The 21,232-nt window shown below is 41.7% G+C and overlaps 1 protein-coding gene across 6 annotated transcripts; it reads right to left on the bottom strand.

Annotated features, from left to right (window-relative positions):
* Positions 1–6,285: 6,285 nt before the first annotated feature.
* Positions 6,286–15,050, bottom strand: RNF6 (ring finger protein 6). Of its 6 annotated transcripts, none has more exons than XM_065658664.1 (5): positions 14,005–14,203; positions 12,659–12,837; positions 11,064–11,276; positions 10,362–10,469; positions 6,286–9,123 (listed from the first exon to the last, which is right to left on the bottom strand). In XM_065658664.1, the coding sequence occupies exons 2-5, from the start codon at positions 12,720–12,722 to the stop codon at positions 7,388–7,390; spliced, it is 2,121 nt and encodes a 706-aa protein (XP_065514736.1). In that variant the 5' UTR covers positions 12,723–12,837; positions 14,005–14,203; the 3' UTR covers positions 6,286–7,387. The 6 variants fall into 6 exon arrangements, with proteins under 6 accessions (XP_065514736.1, XP_065514735.1, XP_065514738.1 ...); XM_065658663.1 differs by having other exon boundaries at positions 14,087–14,203; XM_065658666.1 differs by lacking the exons at positions 12,659–12,837; positions 14,005–14,203 and adding an exon at positions 14,985–15,050.
* Between the last annotated feature and the right edge of the window lie 6,182 nt (positions 15,051–21,232).

The following is a 21,232-nucleotide window of genomic DNA, read 5'->3' as shown; positions in this document are numbered from 1 at the left end:
GAAAAACGAAAACAATGGATTGATGTCTAATATGCTGTTTATTGACATCTGTAAGAAATTACAACAGGTAAATGGGGCTGAGGAATGTAACTATTGCTCGGCGAATTGGAATTGCGCATAAAGTGTATAATAGCAGGAATGTAATGGAACAAAAGAAAAAAAAAAAACGCAAAAAGAGCCCAGGCCTGTGTTGTACAGCTTGAACATAAATTTCAGGCCTGTGTCAAGCTGCAAGATAAACTCAGCTCATTGTAACTGAGGAGTCTGCCAGGGCCTGGCAGCTCCCACTTCGTACCAGTGATTACGCCACCTGCGTGGCCTTACCTGTGTCTAATCTGCAGTGAGAAAAGTGAAAAAAAAAAAAAAGAAAAGAAAAAGGAAAAAGCTGGCTGCCTGCTGCTAAAGCGGCGAAAGGGTGGGCTTTCTTCCCCCGGCCACAGCGATATTGCTGCTAGAGAACTGTAATACTGAGTAAAGGAGACTGAGGGTGAATTTAAAGGCATCCTCAGCGGATCCCTAGTTCCAACAAAATTGGGAAATTAAACAAAAAAATTTTTTTAGTTGATTTATTGTGTGGTAACTAGTTGTAAGAAACTTCTTAGTAAATTCACTATGCTAGTTCTTGGGATCATGGGAAAGAAAGGCAGTTTTTGAAACCTATGGAATGTCAAATTTGGAAGAAAGTTTTAACACATGAATTCTTGTATATGCCAGAAAGCCCTATACCTCTCTTAGGTCAAGATTCGTTAAGTAAATTGTAAGCTCAAATAACATTTTCTGAGAATTCTGTTTAGTTGCATATCCCACAAGAAGGTGCTTGGAAGGTGCAGATTTGCTTGCTGCAAGCAAGAAATCTCAAAAGAAATTTTGGATGCTGTATTTCCACTAGTATGGGCAGCTGAAGTATCTGGTAAAGTCAACACTACACTGATAGAACTGAAACAGGACTTCAAGCCGATAAGGAAAAACAGTATCCAATAAACACAAAAGCCAAAATGGGGTTAGAGAATTGTGATGAATAAGTTTATGACAACCTTACAGGTTGACCATATTCGATTAGACTTGCAGAATTGTCTTTTTATAGCTACAACACAGAAACAACCTGTGGCTATTGTGGGGCAATATGATGAGAAAGCAAACAACCCGATATATTTGGAATGGATTTTTTTGCCCAGTTCTTTCCATAAAACTATTACTCAGCTTCTAGAACTGATTGTTGCTGTGATCAAAAAAGGTAGGGAGTGGACTCAGATCTTAATAGGCACTAGCAGACTTTCTTAACAGCATAGCTTTTGGCATGCCTAAATGTAAATTGCTGCAGAATCTGCATGTCTTTGACACCAGGCCACAGACCACACTTGTATTTGGTCTGATCCCACATGTTTGCACAGTTTATGTTGATGGATTACGGAAATCTCATAAAGCTATAGTGGTCTGGCATGAAGATAACGATTGGCATAATTCTGTTAAAATTATTGATGGCTCAACCCAATTAGTAGAACTTGGTGCGCCTATACATGCCCTAGAGCTTTTTAAGGAGGAACCTCTAAATTTGATTTGTGATTCTGAGTACGTAGTCAAGGTCCTACAGTGCCTCCCTTGGAGTTAACCCTCGTGGGCCCACAGCTAATGCCATTTGGCAAACTGATGTTACACGTCTCATCTTTTGGCCATTTGCCATATGTACACGTTTCTATAGATATGTTCTCAGGTATGCTTGGTGCATCTGCTCATACTAGTGAGAAAAGCAGGGATGTTCAGTGCCACTGGACCTGCTGCTTTGCTATGCTGGGTGTGCCACAACAGATTAAAACTGACAACGGTCCTGGCTACACTGCCAGATCCACGCAATATTTTTTACAGCAATGGGGTGTGTCGCGTGTCATGGGTATTGCGTGTTCTCCCACTGGACAGGCTATTATTGAACAGGTACATTCTACACGGAAACATATGTTGTTAAAACAAAAAAGGGGGAATATGATGCCTTAAGAACAATTGGACAATGCAACATACAAACTTTGAATTGTATTGTGCCTCCCTCCTCTATCACAGCAGTGGAAAAACACTACCATGTTCCAGATTCACTGTCTCAGAGACCAAAGGTTTTGTATCAGGATCCCCTGCACAACAGTCATCGGCAAATGCCTGCAGAGTTAATCACCTGGGGAGGGGATATGTGTGTGTTCTTCTTCCAACAGGACTGAGGTGGCTTCCTGTGAAATATGTTGAACTTTACGTTCTCAATCGCCACACTCAGTCTCTCCTCGTAAGAAAGAAATGCGAAAGTAATACGTGTGGACATGCACATGCTGTTGCTATTTACCTTCATAGAAGCATCTAAGGCTCTCCTGAAAGCAGCCCACCTCCAAACACATTCCTGCAGGTGTCACCTCATTGCCCCTCGTTTCTCATGATCTTCTTGCCTCCCTACCACATGGAAGGGCGAAGGGTTTGATCCAGCCTGGGCCACCCTCTCAGCGCACCAGGGAACAGCCAGAACTCAGCACTGTGAAGTCCTCTCTCTGGGCAGGCAGCTTTCTGCTGCAGGCCAAGTAAACAAATACATAGTTAAACACACAGTATACCTTTTTATAGCAGTAAGAGCTAACTTCACATTCACTTCCACATTGGACACATCAAGACAAAAAATACAGGAGAGTCCAAATTTATTTTTGAGGTTTCTTGTACAGACTATGATGTTGCGATTGCACAGCCTAACTTGAGCAGTGTTCCTCTGACACACAAACCCAGCTGGGGAGTACCCAGCTCCCACTGCCTTCAGCACAAGCCACAGTCAGCTGGGATCAGACAGGACAGGCTCAGGAAGCCGAGCTCAGCCGTGGTGACAAATACAATTCCACAGTAGTTTAAGTGTTAATTTGAAAAGGGAGAAAAATGTACCCAATGGGAGCTGTTAGAACAAGCTGAGAATTTCACTGGGGAAAAACTTCTAACTGGGAGCTGAAAGTAAATGTCCACGAGAAAAGGTAGATTATGCTGAAATTTCAAGAGGAGGAAGAACATAGTGGATTATTGGATCGTTTGCATGTTAGTGGGAGAAAGGATTGTGGAGATTTACAAGGGTGGGGAAGGAAAATAGAACATAACAAGCCTGTGGCATTCCAGAATTTGAACACTTGGCTTTGGTATTTCTTTTTGTGGAAAAGGACTAAATGAAACTCAGCTACAAGTACTGAAATTCCCAAGCTCCACTAACAAGAACTGAAATTTTCGAAAACACATTTTGGATACTACAGAAAATCTTGATCTTTGTTCTAAGTAACAAATGGAATTTCAAACACTTTTGGACTCAATTCATTTTCCAGACATCTGTACCTTTAATACATTTAACAAAAACTTTTTAAAACCAAACTTGTCATGTGCCACTTTGAAAAGTGTTTAAACTTACTCAAAAATTGACTGATACTGCAAAAATGAAGCTACTAATAGCTAAGCAACTGACCTAAATGTTACTCATATGCACTCGCTTTAGTGTCTGCCCTCAGGTTATTCCCACAATAGCAGACTGCAACACAAACTGCATCTTGCTCTTGAAAATTAACGTCATGCACAAATATACTTCAATGCCTTTCTAATTTTATAGATAAACTTGAGTAGACAAAGTGTCTTATCATTGTGCTAGTTTACATATTGGATATTATATTTTTCTTTTAATGATGTGTACCAATAGCAACATTACAAAGCTGTCCTGTGAAGGAAGATATAGGCAAAGGCTACTGCACCTTTACATTAAATATATGAAGAGTGAGCAAGTATTATTCATTTCCTCAGCCCTCTTACAAGCAAAAGAAAGGATAAAACATGTTATTAGCTCACCTGATCAGATGGAATTCAGACATAACTAAAGGAATTTAATAATTAACAAACAAGCTTTTTATTCTGTCAGAGCTTTACTTGGATTTCAAGTTCTTCTCAACAAGTCTCAGCTTAAGGACAATTACTATAGTTCATGAAATTCTTCACATATTTACTTCTAGTTCCCTTTTAGTAAAAAAAAAAAAAAATCACAAATTTACTGACTAAATAGCTAGAAATAAATGGTTAAACTTTGAATTAGAAGTCATTGCTAGTGAAATACCTGTGCTATGTTATGAGACATAAATGATCAGAAAAAGAAATAACTAACAAGTGATAAAATCAGCAAATAGTACAGAATTATTTGGGTATTAGAAGCAAAGACAAATCACAGGAGGTGGGTGCACAGGATGATGAAAGGGCATAGAAAATTTGACTTGCACAATGTACAAAATGATCCACAAGAAAAAAAATGTACACAGCAGTACATGCAAAAAAGCATGCAATAATCAGTTCTGAACTAGCAACTAACATTCAGGAAAGTTACTGAAATCTTTTTGCAAAACTTGTTATGATATCAGCTCAGTGTTGAGCAGCAATTAAAAGCAAAACCAGAATATAAAAATTATTTAGAAAATCGGAGAGGAAAAAAGCAGTTATGTCACCATATAATGCCTAGTACATCCACATCCTGAATTCTGCATGAGTAACAGTCCCTTCATTTCAAAAGAGCAACAAGAATAATTACAAAATAATAGCTTCTGTATACACAGACATTAATTCGAACTCCTCAATTATTAAAAAAATAAAAACCAGAATGGCCTAAGACACTAGCAAACTGAATGCAAAGGCATTAGCTATGGTCACGTTCCTTCTTACAGTACAAGAACCAGAGATCTTAAGATACTAAAAAGCAAGTATAAAACAAGGCCTGCTCATAAAAGATAAACTGTCTAACCCTGCAATGGGCAGCTGCAGAGGTCCAGAGCACAGACGGGTTTGATAAATGAGAGGAAATGGTGGAGAATAAATTGAAGCTCTTAAACACAGGTATGACTGTTGGAACATGAAACCCCCAAGCCACAGACAAGGTAAAATAGTATTTGGGGTGCGTGTGGAGAACTGAAGGAACGTCCCAGGAATGCAGGTAGCAGAAGCCAATGCCAAACTGAGTCACTGAGATTTAATTGGTCCTATCAGCACAATTTGCTGGGAAAGCTGAAAAATGACATACACTTCCAATGAGGTCAAAAGTAGACACTTGACAACTTACATGCAGCAGGACAGGAATATAGCATGGGAGACTTCATGTTTCCTCTCCATTAGCCCAGAATTGCTACGGAAAGCTCTTACCATACTTTTGGATATTCCCCCACAGCAGCTCAGTTCTAAGTACCTTGTCATATGGGACCTTGTATGAAATTCTCCTCTTATGGTTACACAGCAAAATCCTGTCTGAATGAATGGCGGCAAAGGGACTCTACCTCTAGTGCATTAGTGCAGCCGTTGAGCAGGACTCCAACTAGTCAATTAAAAAAAAAAATGGAGTACGAAGAAAAAAAATCCCCTGTAACAAGGGTTTAAGTTGAAACTGACCTTGAAACAATCAACCACTAGGTAATGGTGAGCTAAAGGCAGGTTTCTATAAATGTGGCACTTGAGTCAGGCAGTTTTCAAATATAAGGAGACAGGGAAGCAGCAGAAGGCACCCATGTATTTAGGTACTGTCAACATCAAGAGCGAAAAAAAAAAAAAAAGGTAAAAAATTAGCTAGTTCTGGAAATCATGTTCAGATCTCCTCCCTTTTGAATATGGCTAAGGAGGCGACAAGTGTTTGCAACAATTAGCAGTCCAAACCACATCAGAAGAGATCTTAATCATATTCTTAAACTTACCTAAATCTCATAACAGAATTTCTTAAAACTACTCTTCGGGAATAAAAATAAGCACTTCCGTGGAACTTCTGACACAAGTTTTTCACTTGCAAAACTGAGGTAGATATCAAATAGCTTAACATGTGGTTTTACAGTTTCCCTTCATGGATACCATGAGCAGATGTTTTAACTGAAGCACCTGGCACAGGAGTGTAGTTGTCAAGGCCATCTGTAGGTACAGAAAGTCAGCAGGACTTCTTCACTTTAAGTATTCTTTCTACTGCTCAGAATTACTCACGTAAGAGTATTCTGCCTTTCTCTAAGGACTGAGATACACACTGCTCAGATGATGAGCCTTCTAACATTCAGCTTGCTCGCAGAAGCCCCAGGCGTGCTTTGCCTTGCATTTTTATCTACCACAACAGCTAACACACACATTGTGGAAACACACGTACACGATGGGGAAAACCAGGGAAAGAATAAAGTGAAAACTGAGACTGAACAATCAAGAATGATAAATCTTCTTACCAATCTACACAATATGGCTCAACAGTAATTCACACAAAGCCTGAATTATTTACTTTGCAATTTTATTTCTTTATAAGTTATTGGTATAAAGTTTAATATCTAATTATACAGTAATCTGGGGACTTTAAAGGAAGCTTATTTTGCCCTTTTTAGTGTCTTTTGCCATTTGGTCCTCAAACATGTTTTAAGAGGACTAATATGTGTACCTTAAACTTCTGTACAAAAACACTTCAAGGCTCTGTTGTGTTTTTCTAAGTAGGATGCACAAATCATGCATATTGTAGACAATATAATGGCCAAGGAAATATTTCCCCCTTTAAACTAAGGCAGTTAAAAACCCATGAATATTAATTGAGTAATTTGGAAGAGTAAAAAGGCTTCCTCAGTGCTCATTTATTCTTTGAGCAAATATCACGTTCAGTAAGACACGCCCTCTTGGAATTATAATTGATGTGAATGCTGCCTGCATTGAAAAGACAGCGATTGTCAAAGACAGCATTTAATTATGTACATTTTATAATGTCACTAACCCAGCCACTTTTAAATATGAACTCATCAGCTTTAAGCATTGTGTGAAACCACATGCAAAAACTGCCATAAATTTTTTAAAATAGAACCAAATTGGCAAGTTCTTGGAAAGGATATTTTGATGTTAAAAAAAATATACTGTCTATTAAAATGAGCACTTCAAGTAACTTAAATATCTTTAGCAAATATGTCCAGCAAGAAACTCCTTGTAAAAGAAATTGTTCTTAGAACAAAAACCTAATGAATGGCTATTTAGACACTAATTTTTCAACACAGTGGTGGGTCTGTGTGAAACAATTCGTAATCTAAATAAAGTGAGTCCATTACACCGTTAAAAAAAACATACATTAAGCAGGACTGGTTAACTATTGCATTTCTGTATTTACAAAAGTGCTTAGCATAACAAAATTACCTAAAAAAATAGAAACTTTACCAATATCATTTGGTTCTATGTGTACTCCTAGATCTGCACTTGGAGAAAAAGACTATTTACATTGCTAGATTTAGACAAGTTTCCTTTAACTTTTAAAGAAATTTAACAAAACTGCCCCACAAATGGACCCCTATGTAAGTAAATTAATTCCATCTGGCTTATCATAGAGCAGAAGCAAATCCTTGAGGACTGAAGAGCAGAAATAAGTCTAGCCATTGTCTGTGGCATTAGACCCCAATACAGGCTGCCGACAAATTGGGCAAGTGGAGTTTTCAGAAAGCCAGCGATCAATACAATGGATATGAAACTCATGCATACAAGGTAACTGCCTTAGCTTATTCCCTGTTACATATTCGTTAATGCAAACACTACAGGTTTTACTTATTTCATTTTCAGTGTGAATATCCCCATAGTTCCGGGTAGAAAGATTGTCAATCTGCTCTTTGGTTAAACCTCTTAAACGATCATCATCGTCATCTTCACTCAGCAAGAAGAAGTGGGCAAGTCGAAGTATGGGCAGCGTTCCATTCTCCACTAGGTTGTTAGCATCTTGAGACTGCCTGTTATCTTGGCTGTCATTACCGCGACCATAGTGTTGAATATCATCATTCTGCCCACGTGTTTCCCTGCTGCCTTCTGCCACATGCACATTTCTAGATGAAACCTCACTTGGATCACTGCTATTGTTTGCTGAACTTGAGTTGTTCTGCTCTGACTGTCCATCTGGTAAGTGATGACCACCTCTTTGCACTTCTGAATTAGATTCTGTTTCCATTAAAGAATTCAGTTCTCCAAAGCCTGTCATAATTTGTCTAAGGATTGATCGAAGAGCCACTGATGAAGGTTCACCAAACCCAGTTTCTGAAATTCGACGAAGAGGTATTCGTATAGTGCTAACATAGGTTCGAATACCTGCACGTTCCGATCGCGATATCGTACGCCGAAATCCCCCGCTGTCACTTTCAAAGGTAACTGTGTTTTCTGCCATTCCTACTCTAGAACGAGTTCTACTGGCAATACTGTCCCGATCTCTGTTTTCTCCAGGACGAATTCTTCTCACCTGAAGATCTAATGTAATTGTTGGATGCCTTCTAACAGCAGCTACCGGCCTACTAGATTCCTCCTCTTCCAAAGTTATTCCCAAGGATGGAGCTACACTGGAAAGCTGGTGTGTCTGAGGGTTAACTCTTGCTTGTTCTTCGGCAGGCTGGGGAGAAGGCTGAGCTGTTTGTCTCCTACTTCTGTTGACTTGCTGTGCATTTCTATCCTGCCTCTGCCCATGTTCCTCAGAATGAGCAGTGCCACCTTGTCTTTGCAGTGGAGAGCGGCTTCGACTACTTAAAGTAGACCTCAGCCGCAGAATTTCTAGTCTTTGGTTGGTATTCATTTGAGCATTAGTTCTAGCTCTACCTCTTGTGACTCCTGTTGAAGTACCTCTTTCTGGCACTTGTCTTCGTTCACCAGAAGATGAAGAATTATTACGTGTAGTATTTGTTTGGGAACGGCCTGTCAACTCCCTCGTTCTACTCCTGAGCCTCCCTGAGATTGGATGAGTGGCTGCTTCAGAGCTTTGTGCCACGGTACTTCTTACAGACCTGGTCCTTGCAGTGCTTGAAGCCTCATTGTTTGTCTCTCTTGCGGTCCTGCTTCTCGTTCTTGGGGGTACTGGACTGACAGCTCTTTGATGTCTCCTTTCTAAATGCGTTCTGTTACTATCTATACCCACATACTCCTCACCAGCAGTTTCAAAACTGTTATGCTCATGGTTTATGTTGATTTCAAGACTAAATCGAAACTCCCCACTGTTTGGATTTGTTCGACTCACAGCTCTCCAGGTTTGGTTCCCACTCTGTCCACTGCGAGTGGTATTTCCTGTGCGACGAAATGTGTTCAGCATTTCAAGCAGAGAGTCGCCATTTGAGTTTTCTCCAAGAACATCAGAATCTGAGAGAAACAAAGAATGGCAAACATTTATCCAACTGCACGCTCAGCATACTGCAATGCACTCCAAATCCTCCATGTGGCCGGGCCACTTCAGAAATGTTACAGTAGCAGGACAGCTACCTTGCTGTGCTAATGTAGTTTTGCTGAAAATATGCTGCATGTAAAAACATCAGCAAAACTCATCAGTTCTACCTAGAATTTTTGTCTCACCAGCAGAAATACCAAGAAACTAACATGGCCAGATGGCCTCTTCTGAGAAAGTGTTCAGGTTTAGGCAGTTCAAAGTTAGTTGTATTTGCCCAATATCTGTTCCTCGCTTAAGCTATCAATTTGAGGGTATCCTAAATCAACTAATTTTGACAAAGCAAGGAAAAGTAAGAGAGATTTTGACTTCTTTTGGAAAACATCTTAAAAATTAGTTTTCTATAAGCAGACGAATAAATGATGCATGGTTTCAACAGATTTGCTCCTTCTGTGAAGGTATACTCTTTTCCTATTACAATATCCACAACTCCATTCTCAAATCTCCTCCAACTCCACGCTCAAGAACAGATATAACTGTTGAGGTTAGTGCTAACTATGTGTATAAAGAAAGCCAGTGGTCATGATCACAGTGAAGGTTTTCCCTTGAAGGGATCAAGATAAGCTCTCTGTACTCCATCATCTCCCTACTTTCACAAAACCTGCAAGAACTTCAGTATTTGTGTTTCCTAGTTGCCTATTCCGCTTCTAAATCTGACTAGAATTGGCCAAATGATTAAGCCAATATTGCTGAGGAAGCAAAGGCAGATTGTGCATATAATGTAAGCCTCACTCCATTGAAATAAATGGAAATGAAAAAACAGGACCAAACAGCAGTGGAACAGTTAACTGTTTCCCAATTATCTTCTTTCCTGCTCCAACTTCTCTAGTACATCATAAAAGCTTTTAAGAATTACAGGAATAGAATTACAGGAATTTTTGTGCTATCAAGTATACTAGCAAAGGGAAACGAGGAAAAGAGGAGAACGTAATTTATGGATGACATAAATCAATTTTCATTAAGTACTTGAAGTTTATTTTCATATCATTAGGAAACTTCTCTTACTTTGAAAACATTCCACAGGGGCGCAATGGAAGAACAAGACTCAAAACGTCTGGTACTGAAATCCAACAGCATTTCTCTCAAGTATCTGTACAGAACATATTTATGCACCACATACTATGTGTATATATACATATGAATGAAAAATGTTTACCTCCAACAGTTCTACCTTCACCTTCTCTGTTATCCAGATCAGTCTGTGATGCCAGACGCTCCTTAGCCCCCTCCAAGCGTTGCTGCAACTCTTCTGCTGTTATTTCCCCTGAAATAATTTACGTTTTGATAATACAGTTAGATAAGACATTATTAATGGCTCAATACAGACATGCAGAAATAACAACATTTTCTATCTTGAAGGAAAATCTCCAGAAATAAGGTAAAATCAATGAAACTGAAAAGAAAACAGCACTACTGTGAGATTCTAATGCAGGTACACAGATAACAGAGGAAGTAGGTACTAGGACAGGGGGGAAAAAAAGATGCCGAATGCGTGTCAAGAGCATGCCAGCTTCCAGCAAAGACTCAGAGCTACGTGCAGCAACAACTCGGAGGCCCCTAAAATTGCCACATACCAAGAGATATACTTTAGTGTACCAGATGTGAATTACTTTGGTTTGGATATTACCTGTACATGAAAACGTTACATTTGAAGGAGTTATATTTTTAGTCTAGCTTTAGTATCTATTTAAGTTGTTGATTTTTACTGAATATTGTTGACAGGAAATGGAGGTTTTGTTCCTTTCTACACTGCCACAGACATCATCAGGCTACCTGAGTCAGACAACCACATGCGACATCTGACAGCGGGAGTGTTACTTCACATTACATCTTTTCTACTCAAGGTACCACATCTTACCAGGAGTGCCAAGCAGGTTGCGGTCTCTCATTAACCTGTAGTCTTCTTCATTGAGTTCATTAATGAACTGGTAATAGGCCTCCTCCCTACTGAGGCGCTCCAGCTGTCGTTGTCTCTCATCTTCACCACGACTATGCTCTCGTGAAGATGCCTGCTCATTGCCATTCCCTGCACGGTGCCGAGAGCGATCCATAATGATAATGCCAGGATGTCCTGAACAAAACCAGAAGGTTAGACTGCACACTAATTACGTTAAGAATTTACCTAATTTACAGTAACAAGTTCCCAGCATTTTCAATGAAATTAGTTTATTAGCAGCTAAAGATGATTAAGATGAACCAAGCTCCATGTTCCTTGCCAAATCAACACTGTAGTTTATATTGCAAGTATTTTGCTTCTAGCTTGCCCAAAAATAGCCAGAAGTCCCTTTTGCTCACTGAAAGGACAAACCAGTTGGTAGAGCAACTTTAAAATAAAAGACCAATGACAGATTAATTTTTTTTAGCTAAATAAGGGTATTCTAGAAAGTTAAAGGAACAATATAAAATCTATTTCCCTTCTCCCAAGTAAAATATAGCAGCAGCATGAAGTATTTTAAAAGCTAAAATGTCATTGAAAACATTGTTCTCCAATTATTGGACTGTAATTACCTAGTATAGACTTCCGGCAACCATAGCTACTGCTTTAGAGAAGACAATCTTCCACTTGAAACATTTGGCAACAAGAAGGTAAGACTACATTAGCGTGTCCATCGGTACCATCCCTCACATAGCACAAAACCTACAGATACATTTTTGCCAGAACTGACTCTCTTTTGATGTTCTGACATTACTGGTATATTTTCCTTGTGATCTCTAACCCAATGATTAGCTAACAAAAGGATACTCCTCTCCAGGAAACTCACGTAAAAGAGAAAGGGCTATACTTTACCCATAGTTCTTCAAAACTTTCCAAATATTTAACCAGTGTGACCACACTATCAGAAGGCATGAATAACCTTCCAGCATCAGAAAGAGGCATCACCTCTGTTCATTCCTGTGTCATTACCAGCTCGCTCTGGTTAGGACTCAGTCCTGGACCAATCAGCTCTTGGACCACTCCCCAACTTTTCTATTTCCTAAAGAAAACCTGTTCTTCAACATTAAATTTGAAAGAAGAGAAAGTGAAGTGTCACCCTTTCAATGGGGCTTCCTGTTCAGCAAAAGCCGTCTGCAATACCTGCTGAGGCAGACAGCTGACAGAAGAGGTCATTTCTCTAGAGGAGATCACCAGGCCAAAAAAACCCAACCACACAGCACCGTTCTGCTTACATGTGAAAATAAAGTTATTGGGTAAATTTTTTTTTGTCAATTCACCAATGTATCAAAGTCACTTCAAGTATTAATTATGGGGAAAACATAAAACAGCATTCTCAGCACACTCCCAATCAGTAATTAGTCTTAACAGGAAAGGCAGTGAGACAACAAACAGACCAAATCAACTAACTATTAGACATACATTCAATAAAGAGTAAATCTTTATCAATGCTGCCAAGAGATACGAAGAATCAGAAAATGTATTTGCCAACAGCAGAAGCTGGCATACATTTAATATACCTTTCTTATGTTCTTTGTGGGATCCATTCTGATGCATCCTCGGTCTCCTCATTTTCCACCCCATATGCTACTTCTCCCTTCCATATGTAACTACACTGCTAAACAGCCCTTTCCAATCTTTCCATTCAATTACCTCCTGTGGCAAATGTTGCATTTCAATGCTCTTTTAAGTCACTTGACTGAAAAGAAATTGAACCTGAATACTTCCTCTTCAAGACATTTCCTATTCCCATATTATTTGAGGGGCTTTTAAATTTACTATCGCCCTCTTGGCTCAGCCTGGCAAGCTGTAGGTCTTCCTACTGACTTCCAGGTCCCACAAAGGCTATGTTCAAATCAGGTCACTTCTCATATCACATTTCTAAACACAAGTTTCTCAGCCAGCTCTTTGTTTTACTACCCTGGTTTCCTCAAAACAAACGCAATTCCTGCCCCTACCCCCCCCAGTTAGCACTATTATTAACCTGATGACACCCCATCACTTGACTACTGTAATAAAAATGGCCAATATTAAAGTGCTTCTGTCCCAGATGACTTACAACTTGACACAGGTAAAGCAGGGAGGGGAAAGAGGCCAGTTAAAATTCATTTAGTTTCAGGTAAGGTTGCTATTTAGACGAAAGCCTTAAGACAATTAACATGTTACTTTTTGCCTGACAATGACCACAGTAAGTTCACCATCTTTCCGGTTATCTCACCATATTGCTGTACATGAAAAATTACATCTAAATTCTTAAGATGAAAAGTCAATCACATGTAGTCCCCCTCAATCTAAATTTAAACCGTTGTTAAAAAGCGAGATTCTTTACTTTTCTCATCCACAGAAAATCTCAAAATCTCTTCAGATTTTGTGGGTGGTAGAAAAGAATTACTGTTTTGTTGACAACTGTATGGTAGGATGATTAGTCATACTCTTTAAATGACTCATTTAAAAACCATAAGAAGTGTGAAGTGTTCAGTTGTCCCATCTGTTTAACATAACTGCACAGATGACAACTACTATCCGTATTTATAAATGCCATCAAAACTAAGTACTTTTGCACTTAAAATGTTTCAGAGTAGTGAAAGTTGAAGGATATTAACTGCATCAAAATGAAGTACTTTGGCATGACAAATATTTCAGAGTATTGAAAATTCGAAGGGTATTAACTACAAAGATGTAAAAAACTGAAACTGAAATCGAGTTATGACTCAGAATTACTCTCTTTGCGAAGAAACAGGTGCCACATGCCAACAATTTATCTACATTTTCTAGAATTTTCAGCCTAAGACCTTTAGTTCTTAATTGATAGTTACTCTGGTTCATTGTCAAAGATTTATATTCTTTTTTCCTAAGCAATATATACCTTGTGCTTTTAGGGTTTGGCCTCTTTCCAGGTATTACTACCCCCAATTCCATTAGGTATTCATTTTCTGAAAGACTATCACCTGATTGCAAGCGAGACGACTATGGAGTTTAGATGAGGAAGCCTCCCCGAGCGACAGGGCTATTTAGCATTTCTGTCACATTGCAGCCTCCAGGCAAGATGATCTCACCGAGTTTAAAGAAAAAAAAAAAGGGGGGGGGGGGAGGAAAAAAAAAAAACGAACCCCAGGAAACCCCACAGAGCCTGGGGAAAGAGAGGGGATAGGAAAGACAAAGAAAGAATCAGAAGGTAACTAAGAAACAGGCCGCAGGACACCCAAAGCGATCCAAGCCCCGGGCCCGGGTTCACCCGCCTCCCCCCAGCCCCAGGCCGGCAGCAGGGCCTGCGGATCCAGCCCCGCGCCGGGCTCACGCTCTCCAGCCCTTCCCCAAGGAAGGCCACGGGCCGGGCTCCGCGCCCACGGGGCAGGGGGGCTGCGGGGCACCCGATGGAAGCGGGGAGCCCGGGGAGCCCCCGGCCCCGCCGCCCCAGACAGCGCCTGTTGCCAGATGCCTGGGGGAGGGGAGGATGAGGAGGGTGACTGACACGGCTCCCGCCCAATCAACTGGCCAGCTCTCGGCCACCGACCAACCACAACAGGGCAGAGCAGCCCGTGTCCTCCCGCTTCTCTCCTCCCCAGACTCCCCGCTCGGGCCCCGCCACTAACCGCCGCCGCTCCGATCGGCTCCCGCCGCCGCTGCGCGCGACCCCGTCTACCCTACCCGCCGGGAGGCGGCATCACCCGCTGCGACAAACCAGGGAGGCGTCCATGCCGCCGCCTGCCCCGGGGGAGCCTGCCGAGAGAGCGGCCGGGGAGACCCAAGATCCCGTCCCTGCCTGCTGGCCCCGGCGCCGACCAGGACGGCCTGGCTCAGCCCCGCTCCGCGTCCCTCCCGGCGGCAGAAGCAACAGCCACCTACTCCGGAACGACACCGGCCCCTGGGTGTGCGAGCGCGGCGCTCCAGCCCCGATTGCGGTCCGGGCGGCTGCCGGCAGCCGCCAGCGCAGGTTCCGAGCGCGCGAGGGTGGCCCCGCGGCGAGCACCGCCCCTCCCGCGCATGCGCGCAGCTGACGCGCGGGCGGCCGTTGGGCAGTGCGCGTGCCGCGGGGTCAGCGGCGGCGGCGCGCGGGGCACGTTCCCGCCGCTCCGCGCTGAGGCGGCCGCGGGCAGCACGGGTCTGTCACCGGCCCCGCCTGCGGGCCTCAGCCCCGCTCGGCACACGCTGCTCTCCTGCCTAGCGGCCCCGGGCACTCGCGGGCTTGCGCCGAGACTCGCAGGTTGCTGTCCTCGTCTCTGAGGCGGTTGTACGTTAACGAGCGCCAACACCGTGAGGAAAATGGAAAGCGCCGGCCTTCACCCGGGCCGCCCGCGCCTCGGGCTGCTCGTCAGGCTGACTGACCCTGCCCGGCGGAGCGCCCGGTCTGCGGCTGGTCCTGCCGCCGTCACTGGGCCGCTCGCAGCGTCCCCGCCCGGAGCTGCGCGGGTTCTCTGTTCTCAGCAAGGCTTTGGATTGTTTCGTTTTTTCTAAATCGCCATTCTCTACACTTCTTCCCTTTAAACACGTAAAGGAAGTCGTTTCAGGTACGGTATTTCATTAGCAAACCCACTGTTGGTCAAAACTCGCAGGGTTTATCTGCGCCCTGGTGGCTGTGAGCTTGAACTGTAAAGATACATAAACTTACTCAGAGGATTTCACAATACATTGCTTCTCAACTGTAGAACAACCTCAACATCTTTAACCTCGTAGTTACCAGTGACCGTTACTCTGTTTTACCAAATCAGCATAAAACTGCCACTTCGGTTAACTTGTTTGGTACTTTATAGCAAATTACATAAGGAATAAGATTATAATAACTTTTTTCCTTGCTTTCTCAGGCCTGCATTTTTAGATGGGATGCTTCTTCCATTTTCCATGACTGTTTCTACTTCCTTCCTACTTACCCTTCCATCTGCAGTAGCCTCCCTTCACCTCAGTTTTCTAAAATAAATTATCAATTGTTCAGTGCCTTCACAGACTCTTGTGTCTCAAGCTGTGAGATGTTAGTAATTTTAGTAATTTCGATCTGTGGAGCCTCAAGTTTTTTGCATAAGATGCGAACCCTTTTACAAATTTCACATATGCTAATTGCTCTTATAGCATCCACAAACTTTCTTTTCCAAGTTGCTTCTGCAGATTGTTTCAACATATGGTGGAAGCTGTCAGGCTGTGACAGAGGAGCACGTTTCACATCTTAGATAAACTATTTGAATCAGCAAAATGAGGAGATTTCACAAGAAGGATGCTTTAACTATGTAAAAGCACCTCATCCCTAGAATACCCAAACTGCTCATACTTCTGTTCAAACTTGCTTGCAGAAATAAAGTTTGGGTATTTTTTATGCAACTGGTCTAGATGCAAAGGCAAACCCTCGCTGATGAGTGAGGTGATAAGAAAGGCCTGGGCCAGTGGCTGGGAAGATACCTCCACTCCCCACTTCAACTACAGACCCCAGAATTTATTTATTCTGTCTGCGAAAAATAGTTTATACAAGTGTTACATTTAGGTTTGGTGTTAGTTTATGCTCCTTTTGTGCCAGTACCTGGTTTCCACGAGACAAATTGACAGTGGGGATGCAGCACTGAGGCCATGCTGAGGGCTACTCCTTCCTGCTCGCTGTATTAGTACAGTATTATTAGTACTGTATTATGATTTCCTTTGCCTGGAGCAATTACAATATGTCCTTCCTGAAGATCAATTTTACTTTCTTAATATAAGTTGGAGTATCTGCCGTGTATATAAAGTAGTGCCTATATCCCTTGAAAAGTCAGTTTCTTCCTCCAATTGTTTTTTTGTCCTATTTTTGGAATATTTTTCTTTCATAGTCTGTTTTTAGTAATCACTATTCCACAGTCAAACACAACATCTTCTCTGGTACCAAGCCCGCATATGGGCTGCTCACCCAGAAGGCGATTATGTTTTAGACAGATAAATAAACATGTATGTCTGTACTGAAACCTTATACTGAATTAATTTTGCACTGACCTGTCCTCCAATGCAGAATTTTGTGTTTGTGTCCTGTTCATACTGATGTTTCACAGCAGCACACTATAACTAAGTACAGTATTTATTTACAGTACTTTATTTTATGCTCTGTTGTTAACTCAATATAACAACAGTAGATCTGTCCTGCAATATTATTATTGCACTGAAGCAATGCTTTCCAGAGTAAAACACCATCTTTGGAACTATAATAACAATAACCTATGGAGGGCAGCAAACCTCAGGCAATTACTAAGTTTTCTAATAACAGAAAATCTGTAACCCTGGTTTTAATTTGATTGTTCAGCCATTTAAGTTCTTTAGAAAGTAACTTTATTATATTTTATTACTTGATATTAGATAAGTAAGGCTCATGGAGTTCAACGAGGACAAATGCAAAGTCCTCCACCTAGGAGTGACCAGGCCTCTAGGACAATATGGAATAGGGGCAGCTTTACTGACTGTCCCTGCTGGGCTGGATGTGGACGTCCTGGTGGTCAGTGGCTGAACAGGAGCCAAGGGAGCACCTGTCGGCCGTGAGGGCTGATGGCATCCCCGGGGGTATCAAGAGGAACACAGAGTAGATTATTGGGAAGGGATTGGGAAGTGATTATTTCCCTTTATGTGGCTCTTGTTTGCCTGCATGTGGAATATGATGCCTGGTTTGGGACTCTCCAGTAGAACAATCCTGATATGGAAAATTATCGACAAACTGCAGTGAGTTCAGCTGAGAACACCAAGATGGTCACAGGCTGGAGCATTTGCTGTGTGAGGGGCTCTGGGCACCACTTCAGCTGGGAGAAGGGGCAGCCTGCTGGTATCGACAAGGAGGTTACTGAGAAGACAGAAACAGGAGTTTTTCTGATAGAATGAGAAAAAATTTCACCTTAAGGACAGTCATGTTGAGGGAGGCTGCCAAATCTCCCTCCGTAGAGGTTTTTGAGGCCTGAGTGGACAAAGCCTCAAGCAACCTGAATTTAATAGTGGCCTTGCTTTGAGCAGGATAATAAACTAGATAACCTCTAGAGGCCCCTTCCAACCTGAATATTTCTATGATTCTGTTGACTGAAATAATATAAAATACTAAAATAATATTCACTCTTAGGATTTATTTCCCCTCAAGAAGGGCTTTTTTCAATAACAAAAGTAACCAGGAGTTCATAGGCTGAATTTTCAAGGTCTGTAGAGATTCTTGAGAACTAATTCTTTGGCCTCTTTGGGAGCATAAAACAATTGGGATGACAGTTACTGTAGGTGGTCTCGCATCTGGAAAACAGATGTTTCGCTGAATGCAGGCATGACTCCTACACAGCAGCCAGATCCAAAGAACTGATTTATGTTTGTTAATAACTTGCACTCCTGCCAGAATCTAGGAGGCCTTGTTAGATCAAACACATCACTAGTCTGATCAACTTTATAGGAGTTCATCAACTTTTTAGTAAAGTGTAGTTAAGTGCAAAATAAAATAATGATTTTAAAAAATCAAACACATTGCTTTACATACAAAGCTCTTTGTAGAACCAGCACTTTACTTACCTGCTTTAAGTAAACTGCATTCTTAAATGCTGCCAATATTTGGCTAACTCGCTCATCTGCAAATTAACAACTGCAAGGTATCTGGAAAACACTCAAACCGGGCAAGTATGATAGTTTGTTTTTCTCTACACACAGAAAAGAAACAAACCCCACATTATTCTCTTGCCTTCAGCTTTCCCTGGTATAAGCAGAAATGGAAGATGTATAGCACTTAACAGGACCAGCCCTTTTTCATTCAATACCAAGCTGGGAACACTGTGGTGACACTGCTAAAGAGTGTCCTGTTTGGGATATGGAAAACTTTTAACAGTAACTACTCTTATATTAGAAGTTCTCTGAAAAGCAAGAGTATGTTCAAATCTGTCAAATTAGCAAGTGGAGCCGGGGGACACTCTGATGGCATAGGGATGTGACTGAGTCTTGTAGGTCATCCACTTAAAAAATACAAAGATGAGAAAGCAAAAACATTAAATACATATTTTTCGGGGTTTTTTTTCTGTACTTAAAAACACAGGGCAAGTAGCTTGTCGTCCTTTCCCCAGCTGTAACCTTTCCTTCACAAACTCTGATTCTAGTGCCAACGCTGTGCCATTAGTACACAAACACAGAGATGACAAAATCAACTCCGCTTTCAGTATTGGTGCTCTGGGTCGGGCACAGAACCCACTTTATCTGCTGCCCTACCTCACCAGGCAGCGGCTGTTCACTGCCACAGCCTGGCCAGTTCCCAGGTGACCCAGGGATTTCACCTGAAATACAATTCCCTGAATTCAGAGATGTTTAGTGATGTGAATCTTCCTTGACTTCCTTCTTCTAGGGACACAGCTCACTTTGGTAACTGTCTCCAACCCTCTGCACAAGGTCAGTGCTAGCACAGTGACATTTGCTTTTCTATGGAGAACTTGGATTTTTTGCACAGGTGTGATGATTTCAAGCAAAAAATGTCAGAAGTATGCGTGTACAGAAAACGTTAGAAACGACACAAACTTGGAAGAGCAGGATATTATAAAGCGAGCCATAAATGTTAGAGGAAAAAAAGAGAAAGAAGAAGGCTCCAAAGGGCCAAATTCAGCAGGACGTGTTGCAAGGGAGTAATTTAGTGTTCTGCTTAACGCAGAACAATGTTTGGATTTCTCAAAGCGTGACTTAAAATAGTTCGGTGGCAGGTTCACTCTATTATTTACTGCGTGGGGGAAATATGCCAAGCCGAATGCTGCTTACCTTCTCTCCAGGTGCCTGTACCTGTTCTCAAAAGCAAACTTTCAGGCATTCCCTCCCTGATAACCGTTTGCTCTGGAGTCTATATTTAGAACTCCACAGGCAAACTTTCAGACAAGGCCTGATAACTGTATGCAGAGCAGACATTCAGGAAATAAAATTCTCAGGAAAAAAAAGAAATGGAGTAGAATAGCAGGAGGGCTGGCTCAAGCTGGCCACCTGTGCAGAGGTCCAACCTGACCATAGAAAACCAAAGACTTTATCTGTACAGACTGTTCATACCATGATGCAGTCCAATAGCGATATTTCACTTTGGGGTCTTCTTGCTTCCTATTGGATCCTTTTCACTGATCTCACATGTGCCTTTGTTCTGTTTAGCTGTAGACATTGTTTATAGTCCATAGCCTTGTGGGTGCTGTTTTGTCTGAATAAATCCTTTTTTCTCAGCGAAGTGCAAAACAGGCCTTATCTTGCAAGTGTTCTGTGTAGTTTGTAGTTGCTTTTGGTAAATATGAGAAGAACCTTACAGCTTAAGATTTCAGCAAATGCAGCTCACTAAGTAACATGAAGCAGAGAGTATATTAAAAATCATACAACCTTATCCTTCTAGATGATTCATTATATTTAGTGTGCATTTACTTAAGCTAAATGATTGACATGAAACTTAAACTGAGCTCATCCACTGACCTGTGAGTAGTAAAACCATCGCCATACAGCCAGCTTATTTGGCAGAGAGAGCTCAAAGTGGGCTCACCCAGGCTGTCATATTTATAGAATGAAGTGGTTGACTCTTAGTCAAATTGCATACAGTAGGAAAGATCTGCACGAGACTCCCAGTGCCCACAATGTATCAGTGTTCAATGTGCCGCTCTGCTTCCTTGTGGGTTTCCCAAAAGGAGTTCTTGGCCTGGCTACAGCTCAGGCCTTTACCTGCTCTGGAGCCTGAACCAAACTGCTGCTGGTTTGGCTGGAGGGGAGGTCAAGTGCATCTGCCACAACATGTTAAACATCTATTTTGATGGAAGGAGCATGGAAGGAGGAATAAAAAACAAGCAGTAAGAGATAAGAAATCCTGTCAGTTAAAAGGGCCACTGTGGAGACCTGAGAGTCAAGAATAGCAGATCATGACTTGGCTGTGTCTTTCTTTTTAAGAATGGACCCCCAAATTAAAACGTTTTCTTGAAATTACATTATAGTGTGACAGATTCTTAAAGCCCAAAAAGTATGCAGCTTTCCATGAAACAGAATTAAAAGTTGACCTTGCGATGTCAATATTCATTTCTCATCATTAAAAGAATCAAGATGTGCTTTCTCTTTCAAATCTCTCATGACTTGGGGACCATCCATCTCAATTGGTAAAACTGAATGTTGCCCACAATACAAGTATCTGAAGT

This window comes from Caloenas nicobarica, chromosome 1, assembly GCF_036013445.1.
Source record: "Caloenas nicobarica isolate bCalNic1 chromosome 1, bCalNic1.hap1, whole genome shotgun sequence".
Lineage (NCBI taxonomy): Eukaryota > Metazoa > Chordata > Aves > Columbiformes > Columbidae > Caloenas > Caloenas nicobarica.
The sequence above is the reverse complement of the archived record's forward strand: the minus strand, read 5'-3'. Positions and strand labels throughout refer to the sequence as shown.

What these genes read in the sequence shown, in the direction of transcription:
- RNF6 (XM_065658664.1), bottom strand. Translation starts at nt 12,722, where the DNA reads ATGGGGTGGAAAATGAGGAGACCGAGGATGCATCAGAATGGATCCCAC. An exon ending in CAACCTGCTTGGCACTCCTG is followed by an intron (nt 10,470 to 11,063) that starts GTAAGATGTGGT and finishes AAATTATTTCAG; the next exon opens with GGGAAATAACAGCAGAAGAG. An exon ending in TGAAGGTAGAACTGTTGGAG is followed by an intron (nt 9,124 to 10,361) that starts GTAAACATTTTT and finishes TGTTTCTCTCAG; the next exon opens with ATTCTGATGTTCTTGGAGAA.